We start from the raw sequence: 20,456 nt of genomic DNA, 5'->3' as shown, positions 1-20,456 counted from the left end.
ACACAATACAATCAGACATTTACACAACATAAAAAATTAAGTTCATGTTCCAAATTTTTACATAGAAGACAGATTAAGTTAGGATAGGTTAAGTTAGGTTAGGCTAGGTTAGTCTACGTGCGTGCGCGTACGTAAACTAGCCTAACCTAACTTAACCTAATCTAGTCTAACCTAACCTAACCATACACCTAACTTTTTGCCTGTCTCTCACCTAACCTAACCTAAGTGTAGTGTAAGCGGGATAGCCTAACCTCATTTAACCTAACCTAATCTAACCTAATTTAATCTAGTCTATCCTAACCTTGTCATACTCTCCAGAAAAGACTAGGTTAACTTATAAAGAGCGCTCAGGATAATTTAAAATAAACTAACTTAAACATGGAGAAAAGTTTCTATTTATTTATTAACATTTATTTATACCTAACCTAGGCTTTTGTGTTGGAGGTTAGATGAACGAGTTTGAATTAATGTTTTTAATACTAGAACGAGTCACCCATTTTATAATTTAAAAGTTTGAAGGGTAAGTCCATAAGACAAAGAAGCTAAAATTTAATTTAAAATTTGAACAGAACTTTAAATTTTTAATCTCTTTGAGAAAAAAACCAGAACTGAAGTGGAACCTTTTTATTTTCCTGGAAAAACTAGAAGAGAACATGAACATTTTGCTCTTTATTGAGTAAATTTAGAATTAAAGCGGAACTTTTTATCTTCATGGTGAATATTCACGACAATGTATAACTTTTTCTGTCTTCCATGTAAAAATTTGGAACAGAACTTTAAATTTGTTCATCTCTTTGAGAAAATTCGGAACTGAATTTAAGAAAATTTTGAATGAAAGTGAATTGGATGTCAAGTTGTGTGTGTGTGTGTAAGTTTTTGTGTGTGTGTCTGTTTTTTTGTGTTTTTGTTTTTGTGTGTGTGTTTTTGTGTGTGTGTGTATGTTTGTGTGTGTGTCGGTCACGATCAATAGGGTCATCTCTACTTATATATATATATATATATATATATATATATATATATATATATATATATATATATATATATATATATATATATATATATATATATATATATATATATATATATATATATATATATATATATATATATATATATATATATATATATATATATATATATATATATATATATATATATATATATATATATATATATATATATATATATATATATATATATATATATATATATATATATATATATATATATATATATATATATATATATATATATATATATATATATATATATATATATATATATATATATATATATATATATATATATATATATATATATATATGATATCTTTCTCCTTATTCATCTTTTCAAGAAAATAGTGGACTATGATGCCTTTCAACAACCTTTCTATCCTTTCTATTCTTCTGCTTTTCTATCCTTTCATATATATATATATATATATATATATATATATATATATATATATATATATATATATATATATATATATATATATATATATATATATATATATATATATATATATATATATATATATATATATATATATATATATATATATATATATATATATATATATATATATATATATATATATATATATATATATATATATATATATATATATATATATATATATATATATATATATATATATATATATATATATATATATATATATATATATATATATATATATATATATATATATATATATATATATATATATGATGTCTTTCTATCCTTATTCATGTTTTCCAGGAAATAGTGGACTATGATGTCTTTCAACAGCCTAGCTTTGGTATTATTCCTGGAGGTAAACTCTCAATTTTTCCTTATGAAGTCCACAGCACATACTGCGTAGAAGCCCTCGTCAGCAAAAATCAAACATATATGGTAAGATACTATTATTATATGAGCCATGCTCAGGTTTATAATAGAAAGTAGAATAAAGATACTCACACAAAGTAACAAGGACATCAAAACATTTTTTTGCTCTCTGAACACATCTTATGTATACCACTCATACGTGAAATTGGATATTTTCTAAGATTTTCTTTGGGTTGTTAAAAATTGTGATTTTTTTAGTGTTAGTACTGCATTTCACCGGTGTTGCCAAGTTAAACCATGGAAATAAATAAGCATAACCAATTAGTTAAATTTGAATACTCCTTTCGACCGTAAATATTTGAATATTATTAGAATAACTAACAATATAATCTTTTATTAGAATAACTAATAAAATTAAACTAAACATTTCATATGTAATGATATTGATTGCTGAAAGCTCGTCAGTTCAAAATTTAATTTTACTGTAATTTTTATGTTTATTTTAAGTGTTATAATAAGTATAAATGAAGATAGTTGTAATATAATTCGTTTACAGTAAAGCGTCAATGACGCAGCAGGTTTTAGACCTGACTACAAAAGAAAACTATACTTTCCAATGAAAGTCATATTTTTTGAAGTCTTTGGTAACAGTAAATATTTTTAACTTTTTTTGCTGGTTTATACCCATGTTTCTATTTCTTAAGTTTGCTTCTTCCTGACACCAAAGACTAAATACTTCACACAAAAAGAATCATTTGAAGCTTGCAACCCTGGAGTATTACAGTCACTAGCTCACTATACAGCCCGAATAAGAAGTGCGTTTATAGAAAGCAATAGAAAGCCTCCGGTAGTGCGAATCTTGTTTCCTGTTGGTTTACCACCAAACTCTTTTATTTACCTTAGCCAAAGGGTGAGTTATATCATGCGGAGTGGTATTTTAAATGTTGGTGTTGCCAATCCTTCGATGTGGGGTAGGGGTCTGTGCTTTGACTCTGCAAGCTTAGCCATCGTGAGTCTGGGGAGCTTACGGGTAAGCATTGCTCTAAATATTAACTGCGCTTTTCCGAGCTTGTCTCCAATTCTGCGTCTTTTTAAGTTATTTGTCCATCTCTATGCACATTTTAGTCTAGTATATCGTGATTTGCTCCATTAATGCGTCTTTAATCCAAAAGAAATATATGTTTCATATTTGTACTTTTTAAAGTCAAAGTAGAAGAAAAATAAAAGTAAATGTAAAATAAAGAGAAAAGGAAAAGGAAAAGAAAAAGAAAAGTAAAAGTAAAATAAAAATAAAAGTAAAAAAAAGAAAAGTAAAAGTAAAAGAAGTGAAAGGAAAATACCTGACGTCGAGGTTGAAACCACGACCTTGAGATTAAGAGTCTGATGATCCACTGACTGAGCTTTGTCATTTGCTAGCCATTTTGTCCGCTTTAGCCAGCCATTTTGTCGGCTTCACATTTTATTACATTTATTTGGTAAAATAAAAGGGTTTCCAATAGAAATGTTTTCTCTGAAATATTTATAGACATAGTAAACTATAATATGAGAGGTTTAGGAAAAAGAAACGGACTGTTCCTGAAAAATTAAACAAGGATTTAGTGTTCTTAGACCCCCCTTTAAATAGATCTTGGCCTTAAGCCTCTTCCTTCCCAATTCGGCTCGAGAATGCCACTCATTTGGTTCCTTCAAAAGACTAGTAAAAAAAAAAAAAAAAAAAAAAAAAAAATTTTTTAATGTGATTAATTTTCCTTACTTTTGCCTGAATAAATTTTAAATTTTTCCTCACTAACTTTACTTTAAAATTTGTATTTATTTAAATTTTGTTTTCCTTTTTCTCTTCTTTCTGTGACTGTGAGTATAAGTGTTATTTTTTCCTCGTGGCTTACTTTTGTGTTTTGAATGGTTGACAATAGTTTTTCATTTAATTGTTTTTCGTTTATGTTTTTCTTTTCTTTTTTTTTTCTGTATAATCTGATTGTGACAAGTAGATTGTAGAAGGGTATAAAGATCACTTGATTTGAGAAGAATATATAGAGAAATGAATTATGTTATGCTTTATTGATGTTTGATTTTTTTTTGTTTGATTTTTTTTTGTTCTTTTTCTTCTTTCTTATCTCAGTAAGTAATTGCTATTGTTCTCTGAGTTTCTATTCCGTATACACTTTCCTAATTACGGGCCAAGGAGCCTTTGGGGGGACTAGAACAGTGTATTATTGTATGTGTATTGATAATGAATAAATTCTTATCTTATCTTAAAGTACAATAGGGCCGTTCTTTTACTCATCTTTGTGCTAAGATCTTACATCTTATAGCGTTCTTTTCCAAACGCCTTTCATCATTTTGGTCTGATTAGCGGTCTAAGAACAATGATGAGTATATTATCAAAGTTCTCTCATCATTGTTCTATATGGCAGAAAGATGGCGCCTTTCACTCTTTTTGCTATCATCAGTGAGCTGTAAGATCTTAGAACAAAGATGAGTTAAAAGAACGGAAATTTTTGCTGAAAGATGTGAGATCTTAGATGTAAGATCTTAGTGCAGAAGAACAGGCCTAATATTTCTTTTTCTCTCTTCGTCTCTTCCTCACACTCTCTATTATTATTTATATCCTTCTCGCTTGCTCTGAAAATTTTCAGGTTAGTTAGGGGGAAGGGGGCTGGGGTTAGTTATCCAGTCTTTGCAACCTCTGATTAAAGCTAACCAAGAGAAATAGACGTTAAAATTAACTTTCTGCTTTTCTCACAAGGTTGGATTTATGTGTGGAGCTGATGTCCACGATGAAATAGAAGTAACACTTTTCCCCTGGTTTTACATGATAGCTCTTCCTTTCGTATTGGCAACTCTGGTTGTTCATCTTCTTTTGCCTGAACTTCAAAATCTACAAGGACAGATTGTTATGAGTCACGTAACTTCACTCTTCTTACTGTTCCTTTTGTTGACGTTAAATAGATTTTTCAGTCCATGGACTCCAGACTTTTGCGTGACTATAGGTATATATTCTATTACTGTAGGTAATATAGGTGACTATAGGTATATATTCGTGACTATAGGTATATAGTCACACTATAGGTGACTATAGGTATATAGTCACACTATAGGTGACTATAGGTATATAGTCACACTATAGGTGACTATAGGTATATAGTCACACTATAGGTGACTATAGGTATATAGTCACACTATAGGTGACTATAGGTATATAGTCACACTATAGGTGATTATAGGTATATAGTCACACTATAGGTGACTATAGGTATATAGTCACACTATAGGTGACTATAGGTATATATTGTTGCTCCTATTTTTCCTTTTATTTGATCCTCCATCCTCCCCCCATCCTCCAAAACATTACCTTATACATTATTAAATCCTCATAAAATAAAAACTCAATCATTTTTATACATAACTCAACTAAGCAGTGACATCTATTGCACCCATGATCTTGTTTATGCCTTTTTATTAACGATATGCTCATCAATATAATAAAACTTAGTACTTTTAACCTTAAAAATCGTCGTTGCATTTAATAGCTTGAAACTCCCTCCCCCTGCCCAAATACTATTGATTTTCTTATTTGCAACACTGGTTGTTACATCTCCTTCTACCTGAATTCCAAAATCCTCCGTGGAAAATTGTAATGAGTCTTGTAACTTCGCTCTTCTTTTCATTCCTTTTGTTTATTAAATAAAAAAAAACAAGTTTTTTCAACTGAATGTAGGGAGCAACATCAAAACTTAAAGCGAACAGAAATTATTACGTATAAGAGTTGGTTCGTCCCCCTCGTCAATACCTCGCTCTTTACGCTAAAGTTCGAATTTTGTTCCAATTCTTTGAGAATGACCTCGGAATCCCAAAGGCCGTTTAATTAGAATAGATAGCTATATTGAAAGTACTAAAAAGATTTTAGCGTAAAGAGCGAGGTATTGACGAGGGGGAGAACCCCCTCATAACTGTAATAATTTCTGTTCATTTTAAGTTTTAATGTTGCTCCTTACTTTCAGTTGAAAAAACTAATTTTTTTATTTAATTAATTAAAAAAAAGCTTTTTCCACAAAGTAAGTTTTTCAAAAAAAAGAAAATAGCTCCATTAAACCAAAAATGAACAAAAATAGAATCAAATAATCTACCAAACATGCAACTACCACAAATCAGTATAAATAAATAAATGAAACCCAAAAAACAAACAGAAATTAAAATAAAAAGCAGTGTCAAACTCAAAACAAGCAGAAATTAATACGAGTAGGTTTCTAAACCCCATGCTTTCTAAAAGGCAGAATATAATTTTTACTTTATTGAAAAAAAATCAAATGAATTTACTGAAAAAAAAGTGCATTGTCAGTTTAATATACATATGCTGATATTTATTCCATAAAATATTAATTAATTTCTATTTTTTAAAGTTATAAAGTGAAAACTTTTAAAAGAAGTTTTTTTAGTACATTACAAATTATATTCTGGCTTTTAGAAAGCATGAGGTTTAGAACCCTACTCATATTAATCTCTGCTCGTTTTGAGTTTGACTCTATTATTTATTTTAATTTCTGTTTGTTTTGGGTTTCATTTATGAAACCCACCACTGAAACACAGCATACAACTACTACTGATTTGTGGTAGTTGTATGCTTGGTAGATTATTTGATTCTATTTTTGTTCATTTTTGGTTTAATGGAGTTCTTTCCTCTTATTTGAAAAACTTATTTTGTCGAAAAAGTTTTTTTAATTAATTTCTGTTCGTTTTATATTGACAAAGTCTTTTTCAGGGAGAAAGACTGAGCCTCTTCTAAAGTTAAACAACCATCCCTTCCATAAAAACCTTAAATACCCCTTGGGCATGACTTACAACCCTTGCCCATAATCTGTGGGAACCCCATAAGCCTTGTTATATGATATTTAGACTATTTTGAATGGAACGGCTATCTCACAATTTCTATTAGTTGCTTTTCTGGACAATACGACGTGTGTTGGAGGGGAGGGGGATAGCTGCCCTCCGATCACTTTAACTCTTAAAAAGAGCACTAGAGCACCTGATTACCAATCCAATGATCCCCCTCCGAAGTTTATATGAGCACGCTTTCTGTAAAAAAACTTTATGTGTCCCCAAGGCATAACTTACAACCTTTACCCAGAGGACTGGGGGGATTTTTTATCCTCAAAAACATAATTTCCAGAACTTTCATATACGCTGAACAAAATGGCTATCTCACAATTTTGACTCTAAGTATTTGGGGGAATGATGGGCATGGGGGGGGGAGGCATTTTCCCTCTGATCACTTTCGAGTAATAAAAAAGGCACTAGTCCTCTCAATTTCCAATCGAATGAGCCCTTTTTTGTAGCTTCTACGACAAAATTTTCTATAAAAATCTTATATGCCCTAAGGGCATAACTTTGGACCCTTGTCCTGAGGGCTATGGGGGGAGGATTGACATCCTCAAAGAAATAATTTTCAGACCTTCCAACTACGTTGAACAAAAAGGCCATATCAAAATGTTGATTGGAATTGTTTGGGGGAATAATGGGCATGAGGCAAGGGTGATTCTCCCTCTGATTACTTTCGACTATTAAAAAGGACAATATCCCTCTCAATTTCCAATCCAATGACCCCATTTTGAAGCTTTTACGACAACGCCTCCTATAAATACATTATATGCCCCCAGGGCATAACTTACAATCTTAGCCCTGAGAGCTATGGGGGTTTTCATTCTCAAAAACATAATTTCCGGACCATTCACCTACGTTCAACAAAATGGCTATATTAAATTGTTAATCGAAAGTATTTTGGGAAATGATGGGCGGGGGGGGGGGGGGCATTCGACCTCCGATCGCTTTTGACTATTAATAAGGGAACTAGCCATCTCAATTCCCAATTGAATGAGCCCTTTTTGAAGGTTCTATGACAACACATTCTATAAGAACCTCATATGCCCCTAGGGTATAACAGACAACCTTAGCCCGGAGGGCGGTGGGGGGGGGGGTGTCATACTCAAGAACAAAATTTCCGGACCTTTCAGCTACGTTCAACAAAATGGCTATATCAAAATATTGATCAGAAGTGTTTTTGCCCTCCAATCGCTTTTGACTATTAATAAGGGCACTAGCCCTTTCAATTTGTAATTGAATGAGCCCATTTTGAAGTTTCTACGACACAGTTTTCTATAAGAATCTTTTATACCCCAAGGGCATAATTTACAACCTTTGCCCTGAGGGGTGTGGGGGGTTTATCATCCTCAAAGACATAATTTCTGGACCTTTAAACTACGTTTTACAAAATGGCTATCTCAAAATTTTTATTGAATGTGTTCGAGAAAATGGTGGGTGTGAGAGGGATTTAGTTGCCCTTCAATTACTTCTAACTTTTAAAAAGGGCCCCAGCCCTTTAAATTTCAAATCAATTAAGTCCTTTTTGAAGTTTCTACGACAACACTTTCTATAAAAACCTTATATGCCCCCAGGGAATAGATTACAACCCTTGCCCTAAGGTGTGTGGGGGGAGTGCTGTCATCCTTAAAGACCTAATTTCTTTAACTCTCAACTACTTTGAAAAAAATGGCTGTCTCAAAATTTTTATTGGTTGTGTTTGGGGAAATGATGGACGTGAGAGGGGGGTTAGTTGCCCTCCAATCGCTTTTTACTATTAAAAAGAGTAGGCTACTAGCCCTTTCAATTTCCAATTGAATTAGCCCTTTTTGAAGTTTCTACAACGCTTTCTATAAAAACCCCAAGGGCATACCTTACAACCCTTACCGTGAGGGGTGTTCATGGGGGGGGGGGGTTATCATGCTCAAAGACCAAATTTCAAAAAATTTCAACTGCGTTGAACAAAATAGATATCTCAAAATTTTGATTGCATCTGTTTGGGGAAATGGTGGGCGCGAGAGGGGTGTTAGTTGCCTTCCAATCACTTTCAACTATGGCTCTAGCCATTTCAATTTCCAATTGAATGAGCCCTTTTTGAAGTTTTTAAGACAACACTTTCTATAAAAACCTTGTATGCTCACAGGGCATAACTTATATCCCTCGCCCTGAGGGCTGTAGGGGGTTTTTCATCCTCAATGACCTAATTTCCAGAACTTTCAACTACGTTGAACAACATGACTATCTCAAAATTTTGATTGGATGTGTTTTGGGAAATGGTGGGCGTGAGAGGGGGGTTAGTTGCCCTCCAATTACTTTCTACTATTATTAAGGGCACTAGCCCTTTGAATTTCCAATTGAATGAGCCCTTTTTGAAGTTTCTACGACAACACTTTCAATAAAAACCTTATATGGCCTCAGGGCATAAATTACAACCCTTGCCCTGAGGACTGTGGGGGGAGTGTCCTCCTTAAAGACATAATTTATAGATCCTTAAAGACATAAAAAAAAACGGCACAAGCCCTTCCAATTTCCAATCAAATGAGCCCTTTTCAAAGTTTCTACGACAACTCCTTCGATACGAAGGAGTTCTAAGACCAACCAAGAAAAAACATTAAAAAAATAATACATCGTGCCAAACATCGATCTTTACTTAGGCAGCGCTATTGCACTGCCTATGATTTCTGATCGTTCTTTAAATAATACTGGGAAATCCGGTACCCCTTCATGTAAAATTCCCTTCCCCCATGAAAATTCCTCAATGGAAAGATCCTCCCACGTAACCACCTCCACCCAACCCCCCATCAGAAGAAATCCCCTCCAAAAACGTCTGTATACTTCCCAATAACCAATACTTTATTTAAACAATGGGCAAAGCTCATAAATTTCAGCCCTTCCCCCAAGGACTGTAGGGGATTAAGTCGTCCTCAAAGACATAGTTATTACAATTTTCGACTATGCTGAACAAAATGGCTATCTCAAAATTTCGATCGGGTGACTTTGGGAAAAATGAGCGTTGGAGGGGGCCTAGTTGCCCTCTAATTTTTTGGTCACTTAAAAAGGAAACTAGAAATTTTAATGTCCGTTTGAATGAGCCCTCTCCCGATGATCTAGGACCACTGGGTCAATACGATCACCCCTGGAAGAAAAATAAGCAACCAAACAAATAAACACGTATCCGTGACCTTTCTTCTGGCAAAAATACAAAATTCCCCATTTTTGCTGATATGAGCTTGAAACTTTTACAGTAGGATTCGCTGATACGCTGAATCTGATTGTATTATTTTCACTAAGATTCTCTGACTTTTAGGGGGTGTTTTCCTCTTTTATCGAAAATAAGGCAAATGTTCTCAGGCTTTTGATGAGTAAAACTAAACTTGATGAAACTTATATACTTGAAATCAGCATAAAAATGTGATTCTTTTAATTCTTTTGATGTATCTATTGGTATCAAAATTCCGTGTTTTAGAGTTTCGATCACTATTGAGCCGGTTCGCTCCTTACTTACAGTTCGTTACCACGAACTGTTTGACGATAAATAGATTCTTTAGTTTGTGGGCCCTATATATATATATATATATATATATATATATATATATATATATATATATATATATATATATATATATATATATATATATATATATATATATATATCACTTTTTTGTCTTCAACCCCTCCCCTAACAAAATTACCTTGAAAAAACAAGTTTTTTTTTAATGTTAGTACTACATTTCATCGGTGTTGCCCCGTTAAACTGTGGAAAAAGATAAGCATAACTGATTAGTTAAATCCTTGACACCTGTTCTCATGCCAAATCTTATGTTTTTATTATGGATAAATTTGTGAAAAACATAAAAGTAGGGTTTCCAGTCTAAAACTGTTGGTTATATTAAAAAATTTGGAATTATCTTTCAAAATTTACTGATTTTCCCGTTAACGACACTGGCCGTTCACCTCCTTCCACTTGATTTGCAAAATCTATAAGGAAAGATTCCGATGGGTCACGTAGCTTCGTTCTTGTTACTATTTCCTTTGTTGCTGTTGAATAGATTTTTAAGCTGTTGACTCAAGATCTTTGAGTGACAAAAAGTATTTTTTTGGCAGTACGTCTTTTTCTTCTTTGTTTGGGTGTCATCACGTTTCTTTTGTTAAAAACAATGTATGGAAAATCTATGTTGAATATTACATAGCACAATGAGCTTAGGGTTTCACCATCATAACTTAAGAGTAACCTCCTATGGGCGATTTGTGTCTCTTATGGGTTTTTTTTTACCAGCTTAATTTCTATATATGTCTTATTTAATGTTTTTAAATTAAGCAGCTCTTAGAAAAATTAAGCATAAAAGATCATGATAAGAATTTTTTTTTCAATCTACATTACGTTTTGGCTTTAACAGTAAGAAATCAGTGACCTACAATAAGTCAAGTATAGTTTCCTTATTTATTGAACTTGTCAGATTTCCGGCTTTCTTCCGTCTTTTTACACATATGTGTTCTTTGGCTATAAATATATTTTATTAAAATATAGCATATATTTAGATATCTATCAATGATAGTGTGTAGTACATAACATTTGGGTATTGCATTAAAAATCCTAAAATTGCATTAAAAAAAAAAAAAACTTTCATGCCCTTTTAATTTTCAATATTGACTATTCTGAATAAGTTTTATCAGTAGATTGGTAAAACTGGGAAAGAAGGTAAAGATATTTGTCTGTTTTACCAATTCAAGGGAATATCACGAATAAAACCAGATAGCCTGTTTTTGACATGGTATAAGGTTTGATTTCTTTCTCTCCCCCACAGCCTCTTTTTCACTTTTTTTTATCCCCCTCTCTTTCTCTGTTTCTTTCCCTTTATCTTGCTTTCTTTTCTTCTTGTATCTAGTGTTCATTGAAAAATCTTGGTATTATTGTTTCTGTGATTTTTATTTTTCTAATTTTTGCTGAGACACAACAGACCAGTGGCCTTTGAAATTTTGTTTTATCATCATTTTACATTGTTTGTTTGTTTTCATATTAAATAAAAATGTTTTCATGCAGTTTGTGGTAACAAACTGTAAGTAAAGAGTGATTTGGGCTAATAGTAGCCGAAACTGTAAAAAGAGGGGTTTTGATAACAACATATACATAAAGAAAATCGTTTTTTTATGGCGGCTCTAAGCATTTAGTTTATTAAGTTTAAAACTACCTAACAAAAATTACGAGCCAGAGAATATTTAGCTGCTTTTCAAAAGGGGGGAAATATTACTAAAAAAGCGAGTGACGAAAGTGATGAAAGTGATCAAATTATGGATATTAGAGAGCCTTTTTGAAGAGGCTTCAAGCCTCTATGTATAAAAATACGAAATGTTATATTTTTTTGTGAGAAAGATGATCACCGATGTGTTTTTTTTTTCCTAGGGTGATTATATCGAACCAAGGGTCCTAGAGTATCGAAAGAATTTTCATTCGAATGGAAATTGAAAGTTGAGCTACCCTGTTTGTAACAGAAAAGATTCTGCCTAAGCAAAGTGTTGTTTTCTGTCACTATGTGGCGTAAAACAATAATTTTGGCTCAAAGAGAACCAAAAAGTCATCGAACTATAAGTCTAATATAGCCAAACGATGTAGAATTATCGAAAAATATGTATTGAACACATCAGTTTTGGAGCAAGGCGTATTGGTTCCTAAAGATGCCTTACTCCACACCCAATTATGGTTTTGGTATCGGCTAAGAGTCGGTGCATGTTTTGAGTTGGTAGGGAGGGGGAGGTGAGTATTGAGTGTTCGCCTTTGCCTCAAAAAGTAAGTTTTTGATGCAAAGAATGTTCATCTATAAGAAGTCAGATTTATACTGAAGGTCAGTGGGAGGGATGGGGGCTAAATTAACTTCTCTTAATTCTTAAGAATTTTTTAGTAATTCTAAACACGAAAAATGTACTAAGAATTCAATACCTTAAAAATCATTTTGCGATTCCAGCATCGACTGACCGTCTCAAAGACAAAGGGTTCATTAGCAAATTTTCTCATTACCACAGGGAACTACCAAAGCGATTTCGATAAAAATGGATAGGGGATGTGAAATATGTTAATATTCCGAAAAGCTAACAAGAGGCTAAGTTGAAATCAAGAAACCGTATAATCTCTTACTAATTGTTTAGCAAAGCGCTGCCTTTTCAATGTGCATACATCACAAATAACATACATCCTGTGTCAGCAAGTTTTCCAATCAAGGTTGTTAGCACAATAGGGAATTAGCAAAGCTGTCAAATTGCTCATTAGATATCGAGAATGGGGTGCCCTCATCCCTCAATACCCCTCTCTTCACTTATAAACAATAAGTAGAAACAACAGGGAAATTTTTTTATACAAGACAATCGAACGCATCTTTTAAATGAATATTTTGAACCTATACCCAAGGGCCGTCCACAGCAAAACAAACGAAAAAAAAAAAAACAATATTAAAGAAACTTACATTAAAATCTGATCATTAAAACTGAAAAAAGTTTTTTTTAATTTTCAAAACAGCCCTAATATCATTACTTCAAGGAAGTTCAACCTGGAAATTTATTTTGAAAATCTTCACTCTAAAATTTTCACTCTAAAATTTTCAGTCTAGAATTTTCAATTCTAAAATGTTCACCCTCTTCACCGTCTTCATTCTAAAATTTTCACCCTCTCTCTATTCTAATTTTTTTTTTTTAAGAATTTTCAACAAAAGTTCTGAATCTAATAAATAATCTGTGAGACCAAACTGGCTAATCATGAAAAAACGAAAAATTCGCAATGAAGAGAGAAAGGAAGACAATAACAGCCTATAAAAAACAGAAAAAAATGGTTTTTATATTGTCCTTTGTATTATTATCTGTATTTGTTTTCATTATTTTGCACTGAGGACGGTTGAGCGGATGTCTCGACCGAAATATTTGCATGATTTTTCTTCTGTTTTTCACTGGCTGTTATTGTCCTCGTTTTTCTCTTCTTTGCGATTTTTTTTTCGTTTTATTCTGATTCTAATTGTGTTTCAGGAATCGTTCTTAAGGAACTGGGACAAAAGACCAGACTTTGACGTAAATAGTGGGGATTAAGGAGGGGACAGACCCCCTCATATACAGAATAATTTCTGTTTGTTTTAAGTTTTTATGTTGCTCCTTACTTTCAGTAGAAAAATCTTGTTTTTTTTTATATTTAATTTCTGATCGTTTTTCAAGTAATCCCAGGAAATCATCCTCTCCCCTCCGTGGAAAATACCCCCCCCCCATGAAAAATTCTCCCTTGGAAAGTTCCTACCGCGTAAAATTTTTCCGCAGGGAATTACCCAGTGACAATTCCATCCTCACTGCGAATTCTCCCCAGCAAATTTCTTGCTTATGATTCCGTCCAAAGAAATACTCCTTAGCATACTTTTATTTGAAGAAAGACCGTTCTTGTTTAATTTCAGATCCTTTTTAAGGTCATGGAGGAATTCCTCCTGTCTGGAAAATATTTCCCTGAAATCCCCCACCAAGGAAAGTTTCACCCGTATAAAATTTCCCCATGGAGAATTTCACCTGGTGATTTACCCCCCCCCCCCATTGAGAATTTCTCCTGTATGATTCCAACCATCAACATAAAAGTCTTCCAGAGAAGAGAAAATTTCCCCTGGACGGTTTCCCCAAACATCTCCATGAGTAAAATGGGTTGGCCGAGAAAGTAAGACAAACAAAACGAATCTCGGATACGAATTCTGGCAAATTTCTCTGGTGTAAAATTTCCCCTGGAAAGTTCACCCCTCGAAACTTTCATCTCAATGGGAAATTCTCCCGCAAAAACTCTCCCCTCTCCTGAAAAATGCGGTACACTTCCCAATAAAAAATTTTATGTGTAAACATTGGGCAAATTTCATAGCTAACGGCTCTTCCTTCAGTTGCTCTGGGAGGTCATATAATCTCCAAAGACGCAGTTATTGTACCTTTCAATTAACTGAAAAAATGCCTATCTAAAAACTTTTGACGACTTTTGGGAAAAAGGGGCTAGAGAGGGTGGCTAGCTGTCCTCGAATATTTTTGGTCACTTAAAAATATTTTTGGTCACAAAAATCACTACAAACAAGAGTTTGGGTATCGCCTCCTTCTCTCACTGTAAAAGTCTAAAACCTACTGCATCATTGGCGCTGTACTGAAAACTAAATGTGTCTAAAACTAAAAGTACAAATAAAATAAAATTGAATATTTGATATATAATGGTATTAATTGTTGAAAGATCATTATTACTTCAAGATTTTATTTTACTGTAATTTTGTTCTCATGTTCAATGCTGTAATAACTGGAAAAGAAAATATTTGTAATATAATTTGTTTTCATTGAAGCACCAATGACGCAGTAGGCTTTGAGTTTTTACAGTTAAGGAAGGGAGCAGTATCAAAACTCTTGTTTGTAGTGAACCTATATTTGTCTTGAAAATTCTTGGAAAGAACTAATAAAATTAAAGTCAATATTTGATGTTTATTGATATTATTGCTGAAAGCTCATCAGTTCAAAATTGTAGCTCAAAATTTCAAAATTTTCCAAATCAGTTCAAAATTTTTACGTTTAATTTCAATATCAAGTACAAAATAAAATATTTGTAATATAATTCGTTTTCAATAAAGTGCCAATGACACAGTAGTTTTTCGACTTTTACAGTGAGAGAAGGAGGCGATACCCAAACTCTGATAAATTTCAATCAGGAAGGATAATAGAATAAGAGACATTTTTAAGAAAGAAGCTGTTAAGAGTCTATAAGTAAAAAAAAAGTTAGAAAAAATATTTCTATCAGTATAGTTATTACCTTTCTCATCATTCATTGGAAACCTGTCGTACGAACAAAAGGACAGAGCAAACATAAAAATAGAACAAACGAAAGAAATCCAACAAATCAAAATAAAGAACACCATAAAAAAACACAGTAAAACAAAATCACAGTAAAATAAGTAACACAGAACACAGTAAAAAAAAAATCAAATAGAGCTATGTGGTCAGAACTGAACGACAAGGACGGCTTAGCTTCAGTAGCTAGGTATTGCAAACATATGCTTGTGTTTCTATAAAAAAATAAATAATAATAATAATAAAAAATGGCATCAGCAGTGTTATATTTTCTGAAAAGATAAGATATTCCATGTTACTTTATTCAAATTTTACTAGAAGTTGATTTATTTTAATTCATATTCTTTTCTAGGTATTTTGCTTCATTTCTTTTACCTGTCTTCTTACTCTTGGCTGACAGTGAAAGGCTTGCACCTCACAACTTTATGGTAAGCTCCTTAATTGCTGACAAGATTTCAAGCACTCTAAAGGAATCTATTTGGCGTGACTTTATTGTTCAGGAATCGCGTCTGTGGACCCGTCTCGTCCACGTCCTTTTTCGTAAGTTGGACCCGTCTCGTCCGTCCGTCCATTCATCGCCAGTACTTTTATGGAGACCTTAAAGTCTTCCTTCCATGAAACAAAGTCTTGTTTGCGTGCCTATTAAATTTAAATTTATTGATTCGAAAAAATGAGAAATTGGACATAAGCTACGGTTTAACGAAAAAGTATTCCAACTATAATGTGGTTGCTAAAAAAAAAACAAAAAAAACTTGGCTTCCATCAAATAGTTTTGGTTGAGACTAAGAGTCCAATGACGTAGATGCAAATCAAGATAGTAATCGACAAAAAATTACAAATGCTAGAAAATGAATAAATCTCAAAATTTTTAAAGCAATCTAGTTGCCATTGTAATTACTATTCCTTTTGTAATAGGAAGTGGAAACCTAATTTCCGCGATTTTTACCATGTGTTCTAAAACAACATAGACACCGGTCACTACATACCAGTTACCATTGGTTTCTTAATGCGTCGACATATATTTTTCGTTTTAGCTTGGCATTTTCTTAAAGTTAACATCAATTTTTCAAATGAAAGGGAAGAATGACGTAAAAAAAAAAATCGAAATGAACAGAAACTATTCTGTAAAAAAAAAAGAATTTGCTACCTCCCTGATTCCCCGACTATTAAGGCTAAAGTTTAAACTAGTGCTTACTTGAAAGCATTTTAAGTGATTAATATACACCCAGTTGCCAGTTGGTGCCTGCAAGTTATCGGTTGCCTCTGAAAACATTAGGACTAAACGTCTTATCGTTTAACTAATTGTGAATAAATCCGGCCTTCCATGAATAAGGCCTTGTGAAAAAAACTTCATTACATTGCTCTTGTTAAGCGTTCGTTCTTAAAGTACCTAGGTGAAAAGTCAAATCGTGGCGTAAGGAGTAGGGGGTTTAGCAAGGTGGCAATCCCCCTCATATACAGAATAATTTTAATGTTTTCTTAGTTTCAATTTTACTCTTAATTTTCATTTAAAAAAAAAGAAAAAATCCTGGCTCGTTTTCAATATAATATTAAAGGTATTTTAGGGAGTGGGCCTCCTAAAATGCAGTTTTTGTATATTTTATTCTTACTCATGAAAATATATTTTGACTTTCAGTTTTACCCATGTTCACCCCAAATGGGATCCCATTCCAAAATGGCAAGGATGGACCTTGTTGCCCCCATCACTTTCAACATGTATAAAGGGCGCTATATATGTAACTATACTCTAGTTCATTCATCATTATCACCTGAAGTTGAACCTTAATTCTAGGTCACTGAACTGGCGCGTCTCACCTTTCAACAACTATGCCACTGTTAGTATTCTAGGATGGGGGCTTCCTGGTATGATAGTGATATTTGCAATATCGGCACAATATTTATTCATGACAGATGGAATTCCTGCAAGGCCTGGGTATGGTGTTGCAACTTGCTTTTTAAACAGATGTAAGTAAAAATCCAACTGTTAAACACTCTAGGATCTTTTCTTAATTTTTTATGCGTAATATTTAAGCTTATTAAATAATTTGTTCTCAGCTAATTTTGCCCTACAACACCCTAAGAATGGGTACACTGGAGCATATTTTTAGTCGGATATAAATAATACTCAATATTTGTTATTTATTTTTGCAAGGTTTAACAATAAGTGCGAAATGTGATATTTTAGTTATAATGTGACGAATTGTGACCAATATGACCAATTTGACCAATTTGACCAATTCAGGGTGAAGACTTGGTACTTAAACGACTTGGCGGTTTTACAACTAAATCTGATTTTTTTTTGAAAAACGAAAATGCTTTTGCATTGTGTAAGTCAGGTTTTTCTAACCAAAAGCTCAGCAGAGCTTTGCTGTGAGCTGTGTCTAATCATTTTTACAAATAAGTTTCAATTTCCATCAGTAGTAGTGTTTCTGGGCTTGTTGATTACAAGGAAAACGCACTTAATAATTTGTGTAAAGTTGAGCAACTTTTGGCAGCATAGAATAGATATGAACTAATTATTTGGCAAGGAATCTAATCATGTACAGTCTTCAAGAATAAGTGGATCACTGCTTGTTTAAAATTCTCTAGTGTTTCCCCATGATATAGAAGTGGTCGAAGTTATAACGGAGAAAATCAAATAAATCCTAATGGATTTAAATTGGGGGTAACTGAAAAGAAAAATATTTGTAAGATAGCTACATCAATATATGCCAAAACTTGTGTCAGAAAGTCCCGAGAAAGTAAGTAGTAAAAACCAAAATACTTTTTCCATGGGGTTGCTCACTCTCCAGAACCTTATGTAGATCTTGGAGTGCTACCGTTCGTGATACACTTTCTCCGTGCCTCGCCTCTTTTTAGCACGCTTGGCACATTTCTGCCCCACGCGGAGAAGGTAAACGGGCGTTCACGATTTTTAAAAGTTGATATTTCCTTGAGACCTTGTTACAAAGAAATCAATATATCGCAATATATCATTATACTGAAACTTTTCCGCGAGTGAAAACAAAAATTAATGTCTCATTAAAGCTGCAGACGATATGCTGGTAATTCATCTCTAAATAGGTGTTTAAAATAATCCGCCTCATCCAAAGAGGGCAGAAAAAATGTTAAAACTGTCAAACCAATAGTAAAAATCCCTAGATCTAGGGGGATGGGACCGAAAGGCTTCTTTTGCGTATATGCATGAGTCATAGCTTCAAGGGGCGGATCTAGGATTTTTCAGGGGGGGGGGGGCGCAAAATAGGTTGATCCGATAAACTTGTGTTAGGAGCAAGTTTAATTAACGCAAACTTAGGTTAATTAAGTAAATTACACTACTTTAGACTACGCTAGGGGGGGATACCCCTTTGCCCCCCCCTGGATCCGCCACTGATAGCTCCTAGCATTGCTTTACCTCTGTGTCTAAATATTGCGAAAGACTACATCATGGTTGCATTATAATAATTGTAATAATTTTGTCGTGACTAAAATCTCTTACTCATTTGTATTATTTACACAAAGCAGTGAAAAATAAAATGTGATTCAAAAATTTTACAAGGGCGGACTTGTGGCTATTCAAAAATATCTAGTCATATAAAGCCCCAAATTTTGATTTCTTTATCTCTTTATCGCCAAAAGGGATTCGTTATTTCAAAAGATTATCCTATCTCGCGCATTATAAAATTTTTAATTTCTGTGAACGGACTATTTAGAATTGATTAGGCGATGTTTCCATAATTTGTAGAGCTTGGATAATAGATCTGAATAAACAACTGAAAACTAAAAGCTGACACAAACTTTCCCAGAAATCTTAGAAAAACCATTTAACTTCTGCCGTTTCGTGCCAGAAATCAAGATATTCAGTTTTAATAATATAAACTGTGAATTTTTTTTTTCGATTAAACGGAGGAATATTATCTTTCTAAAGTTCAAGAAAGGGCAGTCCCTAAAAATATTCTAGTATACCTGCCAGAAAAAGTCTAAATCATCTCAAAGGATAAATCATTCGAGCAATTTGGTGCCATTTGTTTTACAGGGTGGAGGCATGGACACATTATTGCACCTAATTTAACAGATTCCCATAAATTCTCGGTATTACTATATCAAAAATAGATTTGAAATCGAGCTAGGAAATAAATGTAAAATTCCTACTGGTGTTGGATTTTGACTGAGTTAATTGTGACTGAAAGAAATATGTCATTTATTGTAGAATTGCTGTTACATTATTGAATTATAATGCATGCTGGTTGCCTAATATTATTTTCACATTTTAAAGTACATATGTGCTGGCTTTTTGTGTTTTTCAAAATAAGAAGTAAAAACAATTGAAATCACTATTGTCCTATGCGAAGATTAATTATAGTAGGATACAACGCTAAAGCTTAAAACGAGCAAGAGAATGTTATCCCCAACAACCCACGAATTGTATAGTTCACCAAAAAATATTTTTTTTATTGAGAACATGGAGACAATTCTATTTTTGAAAGTTGATCAAACATTTTTAAGAAATTTTACCAGTTTGGAATCTGTTGTATTAAAGTAGGTTGTCAGTAAAGTTTAAGCAGTTACTTGAATGTTGTATCTGAAAAGTTTGAGGGGATTTTGTACCCCCAACGCTGGATAATTTCATCCAAAAACTGTTTTTAATTTTCTGCTATGACAGGTCGAGGATGGTGCTTAGAGATTATAGCTACGACAATAACCATAATAATTTTTCAGTTTGTTTTCCATTTTTCACATATGAAACAAATAATTCCATATCAGCACAAATTGAACTATAGTCCTATAGTCCTATTGAAATATTGTATAGTAATTGAAATATATTGAACTATATATTATTGGAAATAATATTGAAATGTACTTATGTAGCATTTAACCACTGAGAGTATATTGTAGGGTCCAAGCAGTATAAGTACTTTTTTAATGTATTTGTCCCAGCTTTTAAGTTACACGAAAGGGTTCCG

The 20,456-nt window shown here is 32.9% G+C and overlaps 1 protein-coding gene across 1 annotated transcript in view; it reads left to right on the top strand.

The window, feature by feature from the left end:
- The first annotated feature begins 1,770 nt into the window (after positions 1-1,770).
- LOC148949080 (G protein-coupled receptor Mth2-like) overlaps positions 1,771-20,456 on the top strand; it is a 70,276-nt gene continuing 51,590 nt past the window's right edge. The window contains exons 1-4 of the mRNA XM_089092816.1: positions 1,771-1,899; positions 4,580-4,823; positions 15,866-15,941; positions 17,306-17,478. Coding sequence (XP_088948942.1) covers positions 1,897-1,899; positions 4,580-4,823; positions 15,866-15,941; positions 17,306-17,478 — 496 coding nt within the window. The 5' untranslated portion in view covers positions 1,771-1,896. The remainder of the gene's footprint in view (positions 1,900-4,579; positions 4,824-15,865; positions 15,942-17,305; positions 17,479-20,456) is intronic.

The sequence above is a fragment of the Artemia sp. Qi Xiang Cuo genome, chromosome 8 (assembly GCF_049724085.1).
Source record: "Artemia sp. Qi Xiang Cuo chromosome 8, ASM4972408v1, whole genome shotgun sequence".
Taxonomy (NCBI): Eukaryota; Metazoa; Arthropoda; class Branchiopoda; order Anostraca; family Artemiidae; genus Artemia; species Artemia sp. Qi Xiang Cuo.
Note: the sequence above shows the minus strand (reverse complement) of the source record. Positions and strands in the feature narration are given on the sequence as shown.